Raw genomic sequence first — 17202 nt, forward strand, 5'->3', positions numbered from 1 at the left:
TGGGATATTGTTGGTATGATCAACTTTGAGTTGCTGCCATTCAATGTAACGATTACATCAGACTTCTATTGTGGACAGTTAGAGTGCTTGAATGTTGCACTGAAAGAAAGGAGGCCTGCTTTGATCAATCGTGAAAGGTGTTGTGTTACACCAGGACAATGCACGACCCCATACAGCAAGGATCACACCTGTAGAGATTGAAGAGCTAGACTGGGAAAACTTCCACATCCTCCTTATTCTCCAGACCTTGCTCTATCTGATTATCATCTATTCCAAAGTGTGAAGAACTATCTTGATGGGAAAGAGCTTGGAACACATGAAGATGTCAAAACTACCCTCTCTACATTATTTTCTTCCAAAACCCAGGAATTTCATAGAAGTGGCATTTAGAAGCTTGTGAATTGTTGGCAGGAAGTAATTAATAATAATGGAACATATGTTATTAATTAAATAAGATTGAAAGCATTTGAAATCCTTTCCCTTTTTCTGAACCTAAAATCAGACATTACTTAAGGGATGACTTGATATTCTGACTTTCCTCCTGGGGAAAAGAGGTCTTGAGTGCTATATTATGCTCAAGAAGAATTTAGAAAATATACAATGAATGTTTTTGTTGTAACATGCTAAAATCAACCCAATATTGAAATGTAATATTCCATATGTAGAAAAATTAATATGTTTATCTTACATAACTTTTTAATTCAATAATGCAATTTTGCCTTTAAAGTAGGTTGTATCCACCTGAGCATGGTAGAGTTAATATAACTTGATAGTATTAGTATATACTATTACAGATGACTAACATTTATCAAAAACACCATGGGCAATATATCAGTTTTAATAGTGCTCAACAATGTTCAGATGTATCCTTAAGACAGTTGGTACGTAAGGCTCCTTTGATTTTGCATTTGTTTATATTTGTTTCCTTACTTATGCAACAACTAAAACCAAAATGAAACCAATATAAAGGAACACCTTTATACCTATACAAGTAAATAACCTAACATCATACTGCAATCCCCCCTACAATTCTATACTCATTAAAATTCTCACCCTAAGATGGGACCAGTAACAGTCAGTTGCAAACTCTCTCTTTGTTAACCTGAAGATGACTTAAAAAGGTCAAAACATTGTTCTTTACTTTATTTTAATTGAAGTACTAATACCCATCCTGCCTGTCTTGAGAAGACATTTTTATTTCAAGTGGGTTTCTCATCATCACAAATGTTCAGACAGGAAAAAAAATCAGTTACAATAAACACTTCTTATACTCTGTGAAAATGATTTCATTTAGATATATTTAAAAAGTAGTTAAGAAAAAAGATAGTTGTTGAAACTGGCAAGTACTACATAAAATATTAATTTTATACAAACAGAGCAAATTTTTATAAGATTTAAATAATTACAAACATGAGTATAATTAAACAATATACAAAAAGTAACTTTTATCAACTGAAGTGAAAGTGTGATCAACTTTAAACAGACACAGCTGTAAAGCACAAATTATTATTTTAGAGAATCAAACTTTACTTACTGCCCCAGTTTCATCTCTGAGAGTTGAAATTCTACCACTCAGCATGCTATAGTAAAAATGTTATTAATAAATACAAGTTTCTTAAAAAATCTGTTACAGAAAAAAAACATCACAGTCATATCTTTATAATAAACATTTTCATATAGAGAATACAGTAACAAAAGAACTGTTATTTAAATAAAACAATTTTAATAAAACTTTTAGCAAATATTTCATATTTATGTAAAACTAAAAGTATACTTTAATTTCTGATAAAAAGAAATCCACTACTCCATTTTGAAAATTCATAAATTACTATTCCCTGCTCATGCTAACCAATCACCATGCTAGCAAATGTAAAGCTAAACTCAATGTAGGAAAGCTAAAACACCTTTAATTCACCACAAAAGTGAACAAAAATTCATTATTACTTTTTAAAAGTAATCTTGAAAATTGTTAGATGTACACGACTGTTTAATGTAGGTATTCATTTTGTGAGTTAATATTTAATGGTTGTCTGGTGTTTCATAATAAAAGTTAAAAGTAATTATTTTAAAGGTAATAGTTGTGACAAGTTTGATTACATTACTCAGTAAGAGTCATTTATGTTTGAAAGTTAACTAATACTGTTGATATTACATAACTCAAATCTCATTTTTTGAGCCCTCAGTAAAAAAGAAAAAAAGGTATTTATGTAGGTGGCTCAAGAGTACAAGTTAATAATAAGTAAGAATTGAAGAAACAAAGTTCAGAAAAGTAAAAGTTTAGTGAGGAAATATGAAGTTACCCAGGATATGAGCGAATAACCATAACAGATACTTTAAAGTAAGTTTCAGTTTAACAGAAACAAGAAGAATAATTTGTCTTGTCAAAGAGCACTCTAAATTAACTAATTTGAAATTCAAGATATGAAAGGGTAGAGTAAGTGAATTATTTACTAATACAGTTGTGATAAGATTAGAGAAAAACAGTTTGTTTTATCAACTGGATTCTAAAGTAATTGAATCAGCATAAGTAGACCATTGACAAGAAAGAGAGAACTATTCAGTGTTTAAGATACAACTGTAATATCCACAGTAAAAAGAATTTTTGTACATACATTTAATTTCTTTGCAATATATTACTTTAAAACAAGTGGAGTGTATGCTGTCCATTTATTGTTGAATTTATTGCCAGCAAATCACAGAACCTACTGTAGAAGAATCCTTACCTCACTTATTACATAAAACCCTCACAACAACAAAAAAGCCATATCTGAACATCACATCAAAGCAAATGGTACAATAAATGAGACACAACTGAATGAAAATGCAAGACTTGTGACAATTTTCTCAAGAGAAAATTTAAGGAATCACTTTCAATTCAATCCAGACACCCATCAACAGGTACAATACCTGGCCCATATAATTTTTTTACATGTTTTATTTATTTTTTTAACTTTTACCATTACAATCAGCAATTTTCACTCATTTAACATAGACATTTCACATGTACTGTTCCCTAATGCTACATACAAGTAGTCATTTAGTTTGTATAGTTTTGTTCTTGTATTAATTTACAACATTAAAGTGTTCCTAAAGAAAATACTCATCTTTTACATATATTATGTAGTATAAATGTTGATGGTGTGAATGCTCTGATAACAACTATCTCAAAGTTATCATTTTTACATTCCCAGCTTCTTTATACTACTATAATACCTCAAATATAATAAATTTAAATTCAACAGCTTCGATATACCCACTAACATAAGTTTAATACTTTAAGCGTTGAAGTGGCTAATGAAGTATGTGTGTATGGCTGACACAGATTTCATTGCATCAGCCACAATGATGAAAGGATTTATGTGGAAAAAGTGAGTAAAGCTATTCACTTTATCTTTAAAATATCTTAGATTAATAAAACTTAGCTCAACACCTTTGTTTCTTCAGCATATCACAAAACTCAAAATCTCATTCTCAACTTGTAAACAATCCAAGCAATACAATAAACAAGTTTTTACTCTTGAGAAACTAAGATGATTCTAAAGCTAAATTTTATAATCAGTGTTCATTTTCAATATATGAACGTGAAGAAAAATATTTGTTTATGAGCTCATTTTAAACTTAGTGAAATAAAGATAACAAGACAAATATCACTAGGCAGTACTAAGACATGCCTGGCATGACAAAAACAAATAAAAATCATTTTAATTAAGACAATGTTGACCAGAAATAAAATAAGCTTGTTCAGAAACCAAATATTTACATAAAACTCTCCTGAGAAAAATTTTTTTTAGTAAATGAGAACAAACAAAAGTTATTCTTGTCTATATTAATACATCTAAAGATAGATTATTGAAATCCAGTATTTCCAAAATAAAATATTATCAATATTGTCAACTGTAATATGACAGTATTTTTGTTTTATTATTATTATTATTCCTGTTAAGGTTATGTGTTACCACAGTTTGGCAGAATAACCAAAACTACAAACTGTGAAAGATGTAACACTTTTATGTAAGGCAAACCCTGAAGTGACTACTGAGCAAGTTGTAAGATGATGAGGAAAAGGAAAATACAACTCCAGTGAAACTTAATTTTATGATTTAATTATTTATGTGGCACTTTTTTTTGTGGAATGCCACAAATGTTTAAACCCATACTTTATTTAATAAACAGAAAATTAAGACATGTTTAAAATGTTTGACAATTTTATTGAATAAAATATCTAACTACTTCAATTGACCAAAGACAATTACTACAATCAAACTTCTAACTCAGGCTAGACTAAAATTCTTAAAACTTCTTATCAATTTGACTAGGACTATTATTAAAATGCAGACTAAATTAATGCTGATCACAACTAATATTTCACAAATATTCTAAAAAAGTTATTCCAACAAGCAAATACTACTAAGAACTTTAGATTGAAAAATAATAGCAAGTTTTTTTAACTACAGCATTTAATCACATGGAAGTGACTTGTAATATTCCAAAAAAATAATTTAGGTAATACTACCATAGAATTACTTAAGCTTAAAATCAGGAAACATTTAAAATTAGTTTTTTAAAACATTCATTTTTATATTTTTCTTTTCAAATAAAGAGTCTGAAAATAGCTTCTAATCACTATAATCTAACTTATACACAAGTGCATGCATTATATGAGGTTTTACAACAAACAAAGAATGAAAAAATTTGCAATACACACTTTTTTGCATTCTATGCCTTTTGTGATAAAGCCTATAAAATGTTCGAATTTTATATGTTAGTAACAAAATCATTTAAAATAAATCTGAATGATAAGTGCATCTTCAAGATGTAAAGTACCAGGAAAGAATATATTTTACCTGCTGAAAAATGAGTCTGGAACCCATGTCAAGGTTTGTTTTGAAGTAGCATACCTTTGGAAGGGAAAAAATGAAACTTTTGTTATTTATTAACATATTCACAAGAAATACTCTATTAGTGATGTAAGATATTTACAGCTAACTCTTTCACTGCTATAGGTGTATGACATTTTATAGTACCACAAAGAAGGGATTTTTTTCCTTCCAAATTTCTCATAGTTTACCTGTATCAAGTTTCAGATAAATAATGAAATAAAACATTTTGTTTTTATATTGTGAATCTAAAAATACATCTGGCACTAGGAGAGTTGTTTAACTATAAACATAAAAGTGAAGGAGTTAATAAAAAATATAATAATCAAATTTATATATCTCCCATTTTCTTTTTCCCCTATGGACTTCAATCACCTTTTGAAAACTAATGTTTCTGTGCAAATGAAAACTTTTGTACAATGAAGCAAATTTGTTCAGTAAAAAACAATTCTCACTATATGAGAGAAAACAAAACACCTTTTTGAGCTTTTAAATGCCTTCAGTTATTATTAACCCTTAAACAGCAGGAATGTTGAAGGTAGCAGCATCAACTGATGATGGCTACCATTTAAGGATTAAATGGTGAATTACAGATAGCATCAATTGCTGATGATGTAAGAGAACATTCAGATTTAGTTTCGATACAACCTTCATACTTTAGTTTTCATACCTAATGTTGAAATTACCTTTAAAGTTGTTTAAAGTGAATATATATATATATACATTTTGATAAATTTGTAAATTTAATTAACCCTCATACAACTGTAATTATTACAGAGCAGTTTTAAAATTGTTTAAACTAGTTTTTCTTAGCAAGATAAACTATTATATTTTACCAATCACAGAAGAACTACCCATCACCAAGTTCCTACAAAGGTAACTAACTGTATATGTATACATGTTCACAAAAGCATGACCTTAATAAAATGGTATCAGAATATTAACAGTAGAAAAAGACAGATTTAACATAACCATTTTAAACTTGTGCTGTTGACAAAAAAAAAATAACACGTGAAATCTTTACTTCCAAATGAAAAGCTATAATAGCTTTATAAACCAATTTTGTACTGTTATATAATGAATACACAATTGGCAAATATATATAAACTATACTTTTGACTTTATAGTACATCAATATTACATAACTAAAACTGTATATTTTTCCATAAACAATCCATAATTCAGCTTTTATGCTTATAACTCATTTCAATAAGTAATAAGAATATATTTAATTATCTGTACTGATTGCAAGCATTATTTTTAGTTCTTCTGTAAATTCTAGCTTGCTCTGGTTAGAAGTTAACTAATTAAGAAATCCACGTATACTACTTACATTTTATAATTTTAAAAAAAAAACGTTTAAAACAAGAAACTTCTTTCAACTCTTTAAAGCAGAACCTCACTCTAATTTAAAATTATATTATAAAAAGTGCATTCTTACCTAACACCACCAACATTTAAATGAACTATATCACCAGGAACCAAAGGCTGGGAAGACATTCTTTTTAAAATCAAAATGCAAGAAACTCTGTAAAATATCAACACACAAACATATTTAAAAAATTGTACCATAAAACATAGAACACTGTTATTATCATTCTTCTTAAAAAACTTCAGAGTTTAATAGTTTATCATGATATTTTTAATACCTCAAGCTACTATAATGTAGTTATCAGGTCAAACATTCCTTTACTGTTTACTTTACACATAGCATTTGTGTGTGTGTGTGTGTGTGTGTGTGTGTGTGTTAAATTCAACATGTAGTCATATGTCCAATTTAAAAATAAGTTTTCTATTGAACAAAATGTTCTAAAAATAAAATTAATAGATGATGTTATTGAAGTTTTAAGATTATCTATGAAACTAGTGATATAAAAGTATGAAAGGACACAAGTTTCAAAAATAAGAGACTAAGGTACAGTTGTATTTTCTGCTAGTGCAACAGATTTATGGAATAAGTTACCACTAACAATAGTGCAACCCAACACTTAATTGGAATTTAATGATTTTATTAAAAATAAAAAATGGGTTTAAATCTTTTCTCAACAATGATTGTGAACGAATGACCTTAGAAAAACAAACATTAAAATACAGGAATTTATGAAGTAGATGTTCAACTACCTATTGTTAAAATGCTACCTGAACAGACAACTAATGTCAATGGAAAAATCATATTATGAAATCAGAACTATAAACAATAAGTAGAACTCCAAAAATTTATATAGATATAAAACCTCTCAGTCAGCTGAAATTGAAGGAAATTTGAAGAATTCTAATCAGGAAGATAGAATATTCTTTATAGAGAACTTGAGACCTGCATCAAACAGCTGTTGCTTGCGACAATGAATGAATCTGCTTAGATTTTCTGGCTCTGACAAACCAACTATTTTTCTGGTTTACAATCTTCCAGCAGAGGATCACTGACGTTAATCATCAAAAGATCAATCAAGGTAGAAGTGATGAACTGTCAGCTGTGTGACAGCACAGATAATTACATATTTTTTTCTGTTGCACTGTTTGGTGTTTATAATATAACAGCAAATCTTACCCATATAACTTACATCACTTCATGTTACTGGAAACAAATGACATTATTATTATAAGTTGTTTTTTTGTTTGTGTGTTTAACGTTTATCAAATCATAAACAATAACCTGGTAAGTTTTGATTAGTATTGTATCAAGTAGGATTACTGAAAATAACTCACAACGGGCAGTTGTTTTTTTTTCATTTTTGATATGTTAAGAGACAATGATCACGTGTCTGAGAATTAAGTCAGGATTTTCTTTGGCTTTCATGCACTTTCTGCTTCAAACATTTAGGACCCCCCCACCGTCTTTCTTTATGTATGTGAAACCTCCACTATTTTTCTTGCAGTAGCAAAATGAAATATGTAACAGTTGACCTGTACTATTCTAACACTACCACCACTGCCACACTTTTCACTGTATTAGTACTCCTTTGTACAACACCAGTTGTTGAGGTAAACTAGCTGAGGTTTTCTACAATCCACCATCCCAGCAGCCACTGGTAGTGGCAAAGGTCTCTTGTGCTTCCCTCAATGAAGAGGTGAGAATTCACATTGAAAAAACCTGGAAAAAGTTTCCAGATCTGCCAGTGAAAGGTCTCTTTCTGAGGACACTGTAAAAAATAACTGCAAAACCCATTTTTAAACGGCTGTAAGAAGTGGGTAAAACACTTCCCATGTGACTGATTTTTTCATGGCAGTCCAGAAATAGTTACGGTGCAAATCAGAAAACTCAGTGTGTGTGTGTCTAAATATATATATGAATATATAGTGGGCACAGGTAAAGCCATGGTGGACAGTCTGAGCACTTTTTTGTTGTTTGGCATGATGTGGATTTGGCAACACCAGTCACCTTGTTGAATCCTATGAAATGAAAAAGGGGTTCTGAAAGAGAAATAGTATATCTTCTTCACAAATGGGACAGCTGAAGAAAAGCAGCCTTTGACCTTTGAAAGCCTAAAACCAGCAGAAGATAAAGCTAGAAGATGTAGAGGAGGAGGAAAATGTGTGGATACTGTCAAAATGCCTGCCTAGAAGAGCTCATCCTAGAGCTGAAGAATGTAGGAGAATGAAAAAAAAAAAAAAAGTGACAAACTGAATTTGAAGAAATAGGAAATAGTCTGTGAGATTCCACAACCCAAGATGAATATACCCAACCAGAAAAATCAATGGACCTATCCAATTGACAGTAGAAGGAGAGGGGATCCTTGAACAAAGTAGGATTCCTAGAGAGGAATACATTAACCCTATCTCAACTGGTATCCTTTACTGTGCACATTACACAAGGTTTTAGTGTCTTGCATTTAAAATTTTATTCAACTACTTTTCATGTTATACCAATTAGTATAGTATAAAATCTTAGCTAGCAATTCAGATTTCAATAGTATATAAGTTTTAAGTTCTTAATTCTAGAAGGTAATGTTAAATAAAATCCTGAATTTTCCCTATTGTGACACATTTTCTCTATTTTGTCCACCACACCTCCAAAAGGAATGAAATTAAAAGTAAATTACTCACTATAAAATCATCACTGCTCATAGTCTCTGTTTGGTTACAGAGTTATCAAATAGAAAATTAGACACCTCCTGCCCCACCCACCCATCAATAGTTCTCTCATGTTTAATTCTATATTACCTTTAACCAATAGAAAGCCAAGGTTTTCATCTAGTAAATATATCAGTTCTGAATAGATAATCATCAATTTCACTGAAGTACCTCTATTCCTGTGAGAAAACTAATGACCAACTTGTACAAATTTGTAATAGCTCTTCTTGCAGTCAGAATGCCAAAGAAAATTTTGAGATTTCAGATAAATAAGCTACTTTTTGCTTTTCATTAGTCTATGTTCTTTGGTGCATTATTTAACTAGATAAAAATTATTTAGTACCTTACTACTATTAGTATAAAAGAAAGTAGGGTTAATTGTCATCAACAATTGACAGCAAGAAAAAAGATGGGATGAGTATTTTATTTCTTGTTTTTCATGTTCATAATATAGCTATTATTATAAAATTAACTAAAATGTATATATAGGGTTATTTTTAGATTATTTAAGATTAAGTAATATAGATAATAATATAACAAAAATGTTTCATGATCACACACGCAAGCATCTCATAATAGTTCATGAGTAACGTAACTTGATACCATATTGTAAGCTGCATGTTCCTAAAGTGATTTACAATTTATAAGGGGATGGATAGTAGTTAAACATGATTCAAAGTGTAATCAATAAGATAACAAAACAATAAAAGTAATTATAAACAGATATATACTATCACCAGCTTAAAGCTACTTAGGATAAATGAATATGTTTCACATCAGAATTTGAAGTCATTCTGGAAAGAAAAAAAGGATAATTCAGATTTATTTTTATTTTTTGTGCATTTGTACCAGCTCAGTAAAACTGACTGATCCCATATGGAGACAGAGTAGAGAAAATAACGAATTTATAAAGAATAAATAAAGAATTTAAATGAGTACAGAGAGGTAACTAGGTTGGTCAAAATGACCAAGCCTGTGTTAAGGGAATTAGGATGGTGACCCCAAGAGAGAAAGGTCTCTGATAAAGCACAATGAACAGACCAACAAGAGAGAGGGGGCAATCTTGGTCCAAATAACCCAATAGACGAGAGATAGAAGGACTAAATACAGAAGTACAATCAACCTCTTGTGCAGTCAAAGACTGAGGAAGAAAAGCTCAATCAGGGTAGAGAAGTAAATGAGTGTGGTGGAGTAGGGTGCAAGAAGCATCTATAGGGTAGACATCTGAACAACAGTAATTGCAGGCAAAAAGAAGGAAGAAACATCTCAGGAGAGAAAAATGGTAGAAAGGGTAAAAAATCAATAGCAGATATGGGGCAAACACAAGTTTCGCAAAATCTCATGAAGGTCTTGGATAAGAATGTAAATTGGGTAAGGAGGGCAAAGAAATGAAACAGAAATGAGAGTGCAAGAGAATAAACACCTTGTGATATAAAAGGTGCAAATGCCATGGACAAGGCTTCCTCACAACTAGTAAAGGCAGAGACTGACAAGCCATTGTCAAACAGTCAGGTAAAAAGAAGAAAAGAAAAAAGGTGATTCATTGTATGATGACCAGGAAGACAATAGTAGTAAAAGTACCAATAACAGATATTAATTAAGAGACAAAAGGAGTGAAAGAGCAACAAGAAAATTACAAGAACAATATCACACAACTGAAAAGTCCAGCATGATAGGTAATAGAGCAAATTCAATGAATGATGGTGGAGGAAAGATATCCATAAATTAAAAAGGAATGTGTGAGGATGAAGCAAAGGTGAAAGGGGATATCGGGAAAAGAAAAAGAAGGATCCAAATATCAAACGGACCAAGGCTAAACTTGTAAAAGAAGTGCCAACATTATGGCCCAAAAAAGAGAGAAGCATGGAAAATTGTGGACTGGAAGGAGGAAACAAATAGGATAATAGGCATGCTGAAAAATGTTTGATGAGGTCTGGTTGAAAGCAGAGCCAATGGATACAGAATATGGGACTATAAGAGAGGAAGCAAGGAGATAAGGGTAGCAAATGCATCCAAAAGGAGCTTGTCCAAACAAGAGTAAACCCTGCAAAGAACCTCAGATGATCAAATGTGCAGTGACTAAGAGACATGGACCAACATCAAACTTTAAGCTCCTGGCAAGAAATAAGAATAAGGCTAGAAGTGTACATCTAACATCTAAAAACAAAAAGTAATGGAATAGATTCCTCACAAACAGTTGGTGTAAGAAATGACTATGGAATATACTGAGTGTAACATGACCAAGTGAACCACACCAACAGAGGCAGGAATGGAAACATACCAACAAATAGTAAGAAGATTATGTGCACTGATGTGGAATGAATGTTTATACAATCAAACATCAGAAGTTCTGCCCTCATCTAGAAATGTACCTCAATCAGAGATTGAAGCATTGAAGAAGGGAGAAATCTGGTTTGAGATGTTTAACAAATCCTCAAGGAGACACACAACAGAGGATAATGAACAAAAGAAAAAAACCTTGGCCTCTGGTGAAGATGTATGAGTGAATACTACAAAAGAACAAGAGGTTCCAAAGAAGCAAGAGTCCTCAAAAATGAAAGAACTTCTTATGTAGGAAGAAAATGAAGAGTGTTTTGAAGCATATAATAAAGACAGTTGCAAACGACAAAGGTGTAGAGGAGGTTCATGAGACTTTGTGTACAAACTCTGAACTGGGAAAGTGCAGTAAGCCCCAGTGCAAGCCAAAAGTCCTGATGATGAACAGGGTCCAACATCTTTAAGGCCAAGGTCCAGGCAGAGCCAAAGACCAGAGACCCATAGTCCAGTTTCAATCAAATAAGAGCACAATATATATTTAGTGTAGAACATTAATCCACTCCCCAAGTGGTGGAAGAGAAGACACAGAGAATGTTCAGTGCTCTTGTACATTTAACTCATAGTTGCTTGATGTGTGGTATAAAAGTCAGCTTATGGTCAAACATAAGCCCCAAGAACTTTACCTCAGGGACCACAGGAAGCAGAGTTCAGGATCTAAGTGAATACCCTGTTAGTGGAAAAAGTGCATGCAAATGCTTTTAGAGCAAGAGAAAAGTTAAGACCTTTTGCTGTGGTCCACTTCAGTAAATAATTCAAAGCAGTCTGTAGCTACCGCTCAATAAACTTCATGTTTGATGACTTTCACATCTCATTTCAGTTGTCGACACAGAACCCGTTTGCAACAGTAAAAGAAAGTTGTTCAGTGATGGCATTAACCTTTATACTGAAAATTGTGACACTCAAAAAACATCCCTGAGGGTCTTCAGGTTCCTGTAGAAAAAAATGAGAAAGTGCCAAACCCACACAAACTTAGAACCACATTCAGGATCAAGTTCTGAGAGAGCAGTGAATGAAGGCCAGTTGTCTTAGTCCAGCTTACATCATGGCATGCAGGTTGGGTGATATCGATCATGACCAGTCTCTCTCAAAAGGACAGGAAAATCACTGCCTTGTGGATTACTATCTACCCTCCATGAAAAGAGAGAGAATAGTAAAGGGAAATAGACTGAAAGATCAATAACAGTAAAAGACTGACTATGTGTATAAAAATAAGTATAAACACCAGGACTGAAGAGAGAAAGGTTGTGGTCCAAGAGCATAAACTCTACAGAGCAACCTCTCTCATCAATATCTGCATCTCCCCAGAGTAGATTGTGTCTATTAGAGTTCACCGGGATTAAAAAGGGAGATGGCAACTATTCAATGAGAGCATCAAGGTCTGACTGATCATAGGTCTTTCCAGGAAACAGGTAGAGAGAACAAACAGTGATGGTATGATGCAAGGAAACACAGATGGCTAGGCATCCAAGAAAGTGTTGAGTGGCAAAGTCAGGGTGGGCACATGCTGATCAACCAGCAGTGCCACCCTTCTATGCACTCATCCATCACACACACACAACCTGTCATTTCTGTACAAAGAAAATTGCCAAAAGGTGGCTGTATCAACAAGTTTCAAAAATGTTTCCTGTAAGGAAAGGTACACAAAATGATAAGAATTAATCAGTGCTTTGATGTCATCCAGATTAGAATGTAAACCTCGACAGTTCTACTGTATCAAAGTGGCCATTTTTACTTATGTGTAGATGAATTGGGTGGAGAGCCCCTCTGGTTTTGACCACGTCTTCTTTCTTTATTTGAAGGAGGTCTATCGATCTCCATGATTCCTGCCCTGGGTTGACTAGGCAAGTCTCTGTCATTGGAAGAAGATTCCAGTGACTGATGGTGTAAATAAATGATAATAATCTATCTCAGGGCCAGAGAAAAACATGTACCTGAGGAAACACCCAAACCCAGAACCACAGGAAATGAATCTGGGAATCTGCTGGAAGGAGTGGTTTGGGCAGAGATGGGTGTTGACAATGATTCATCAACTTTCTTAATCATGTAGGGCAAAAGACTTTTCACATGGTTTAAAACAATTCTTTCAGAGGCACAAGAAATCCTTCTGCAGTCCCAGTGTAGCAGTGGAATGAAGTACAGCAGCATACATTCGAGACAGAGTGGTGGATAGTAACTCTTGAATCCTGGGGTAAGAAATGTTGTGAATTGTTTTCAAACACTTCACCTCTTTTTCTTCCACCCATCTTGGGCATGAACAAAAGTAAGATAGGTGAGAGACACTACAGTTAAAACAATAGTCTATTTCACACTCACACTCATTGTGGTCCTTACCTCCACAACATGATGTCTTTGAGTGATCGAACCACTGACATTGGAAACATCCAAGATGGTTCAGAATATAGGGATTCCATTTTTGAAAGTGGAGATATGCCTTACTGCAGAAACTCTTTAGGTGAAGAAACCAGTGAGGATCTCTAACTCAGAGATGTTCTTCAGATCTCTCTCAACAATAACAGCTCGTGACAATTTCAAAGGAGCATGGGGAGTAACCTTAAGGGGTATATCCCCAATTGCCTTCAAATGAAAGAGGAGTTCACTGTGTTTAGGAGTGGACATTTCTGCCAATATATCACCAGGAAAAAGCTTTCTGACTGACTCAGGAGAGCCACCACAACCCTCTAGTGCTTTCTGAATTAAAAGGGATATTTGCCCTAAAGATTGGCCAGAAAGAGAATGTAGTATCAATAAATGAGGTACAGATGTTGAAAAGGTTGAAGACTGCTGCTCAAATTCTTCAAGAAGTGGTAATTTACCTATCGTCTGTTTTTTCACATTTTAGTTTGATTTTTGTCTGAGGGGTCCATAATAGAAAAAGAATGTTTTGGTGCCCACCAACTCCACTAACTATGGAGCCCCATGTTGGGACACACTGCAATGCCAAACAAGGATACTGCAGCAACACCTGGGTTTCGTGAGCACTATACCCAAACACCAGCATCAGACACAATGTACACAAACCCCCAACACTGACCAAAAGTAGACCAGTCAACTGACCCTAAGGGAGCACCTTAAAACTGCCCATCTACAAGAATTCAAGGCCAAGTGATTTGTTAGGGTTGAACCCCTCAACCACCAGCATCCTCTCTTTCCCTACACGGGTCGCCACGTACAGCAAACACATGGGTAGATATTTAGATTCTAGAGGGGGTAAACTAAAAAAACAGAACTTTCTCTGGGAGGTCTCCTCACCACATACAGGAATCCACATGAGGGGCACAAAGCTAATATATGCATGTCACCATTGGGAGAAGCTTGTGTCAATTTTATAATACAAACATACAAAAATTCAATGTGCTCCAGCTAGAATGTGATTTGGCACTTTAATATAACTAAAAATTCATAGCTGAACTAAATAACAGAAGAATAGAATCCACTAACTCATAAATCCATGCCCTTACCTTCATCTACATAAACAATATTCTCCTAAGAAAATTTTTTCACAAGATTAGCAAGGTAAGATTTTCTATTAATGAAACCATGTTGACTATCCAACAAAATTTTAAACTTTAAGTGATTTTTGCACAGCATCTATTATCAGACCTTCAAAAACTTTACTCACCATTAATGTAAAACTAATAAGCCTTTGATTACTAGCATGATTTTATCATCACCCTTTAAAAAGAAATAAAAAGAGCAACTTTAACTAACTTCTTCTCTCATACTTCCTCACGATTCAAAAAATTGTAACAAGTAGCTCACATATCTTTTCTTAGCAAGATTAATGCATCCATACTGAATCATTAATCAATCTTGTTTCCATCTTCACAGTTGTTAAGGACAAGTAATATTTCTCAAGTCTTTGTCAGAAAAATCTGAATAACAAAAAGTAGCATTTGAGATAACACAGACTCTTAAAGAGTGCCTCTAATACTTCAAAACTCATGTTTTTAAAAATTAGCCTGAATTGAAAGTTTAACTCTTTTTCTACATAAACAAGTCATAATATTTTTTAAATAAAATTTTACTATTTAACCTATAATAAGTGATTAAAAATAAATGTCTAGTTGTTTTCATTCCATTTCCACTTCACCATTAAAGCCAACATTAGCATTAAACTTAGCAATGCTTGTTGGTATTACAATCTTCCACAGCTTGATTTTTATTAATTCAAAAAAGACTTTACCAATTGTCTATCACTTACAAAAACCATTAAAATTCTCTATAGCTAAATAATTTTACAAAGTTTTTAATTCAAGGTATGATGATGTTGAGAAAGAGCAAATGTATCAATTTTCATGTTTTTATCATTCTTAAGTAAAATTATAGTGTTAAAACAGTTTGTGTTATGCATTTCTTTACCCTAACTACATTAATTACGTATGACATGTATGACTAAAAGTGTACTTTCAGAGATTACAACATCATTCTTTTGTTTTTGCTTAACTTGAAGGTTGTAAATTCTTAACACTTGTTTCCTCAGCACATAAAGTGGCCCAGTTTCAAAGTTCAGTGCTATTGTAATAACTCAACCATCTAAAAATCATCAGATACCAGTCTTCCTTTACCAATCCTCAAAGACCTTACTTTCATCCTAACATTCTGCTCATCTCTAATGTTTTTAAAGAAATCCTTACTATTGATTTTTACATTTTCAGGCAACATTTAATCATATACCATTTTTGATTTCTTACTTTCCTCTCTTTATTGGATAGACAAGACTGTTTAGTGATTTGATATTTAATGATTATTTAGTTTTCATAACAGCATTAAAAGTTAACTGTTTTAAAAGGAACAGTTGTGAAAAATTTTGTAACTCAGAGTGATGTATCTTGCATGCAATTTATTTATTGTAGTATTGTTGACATATTTCTTGAATTCTCTAAGTTTTTCTCAGTAAGTGAATATCATTGCTAATAGAGGGTTAGATTTTTGGTGTGCATGTATTTATATCATGCAAGATACCAAAGCTTAAGTCAGAAAATATTAAGTTACTGAAAGAGAAGTTGGACTGTATGATTGTTAATTTAACCATAATGGGCAATATTTTAAAGTCAGTAAATTAAAATAATTCATCTTGTCAACTGGAATTTAAAGTAATTAAATTATTTAGATTTTTATATACAACTGTGATATCCTATAATTTCAAGAATTTTCGTATACAAGTTTGTCTTTTGAACATATTTTAAAGCAAGTGGAATATGTGCTGTCCATTTAATGTTCACCTTTATTACCAACAAATCACAGACATCTATTGCAAAAGACCTGCCTAAGCTCAAAAACTGACATTCTTGATATTTTATAATTCTCTCAATCTCCCATCACACCAATTAAACAATTTACACTTAAGATTTTCTTTAATTTTATCCATTTTACCCATTGCAATGTAATTTGATTCTTTACATGACACCTTTCCTTTTCTTCAAGAATATTGTACACTTTGAAAATTAATTTTCTTTCCCACATTTCATTTGTCTTCAACTAATTCAGCTGTCCAATTAAAAACAGACAATTCTCATTGCATCTCTTCAAATTTGCTTTTTTATTTGTAGTTAAAATCTCATTACTCTTGATCTCCATATACATTGAACTATTAAACTTAATAAAGCAATGATCACTTTCATCATAATGTTCCATTACCTCCACCATCTAAACCATTTTTATATAAGCAGGAGGTTTTAATAATTTTTAAATAATGAAAAAAAACACAAAAAGACAATTTGATTCACCAGTTCACAGATTAGTAAATTTACACTGCAAGTTCAATTATGTTGTTAATAATTAATAAAGAACAATTAAAAATCAACCTTTCACACCACCCAATCTTCCCACTGAAATAATGTTAACAAAATATCAATGTTTGATATCAAACTATTGCTTTACCTGGTACCTTGAAATTGAATGAAACCCTTGTCAAGAA

General features: G+C 32.3%; 1 protein-coding gene across 2 annotated transcripts in view; it reads right to left on the reverse strand.

Moving 5' to 3' along the window:
• LOC143251290 (BTB/POZ domain-containing protein KCTD3) overlaps positions 1–17202 on the reverse strand; it is a 64202-nt gene that overhangs the window by 43619 nt on the left and 3381 nt on the right. For both annotated transcript variants that reach the window (XM_076502732.1, XM_076502731.1), the window contains exons 2-4: positions 6319–6405; positions 4845–4898; positions 1535–1580 (exon numbers count right to left, since the gene is read on the reverse strand). In XM_076502732.1, the coding sequence (XP_076358847.1) occupies positions 1535–1580; positions 4845–4898; positions 6319–6377 (159 nt within the window). In that variant the 5' untranslated portion in view covers positions 6378–6405. The remainder of the gene's footprint in view (positions 1–1534; positions 1581–4844; positions 4899–6318; positions 6406–17202) is intronic.

Source organism: Tachypleus tridentatus, chromosome 1, assembly GCF_004210375.1.
Source record: "Tachypleus tridentatus isolate NWPU-2018 chromosome 1, ASM421037v1, whole genome shotgun sequence".
In the NCBI taxonomy this organism is placed as follows: domain Eukaryota; kingdom Metazoa; phylum Arthropoda; class Merostomata; order Xiphosura; family Limulidae; genus Tachypleus; species Tachypleus tridentatus.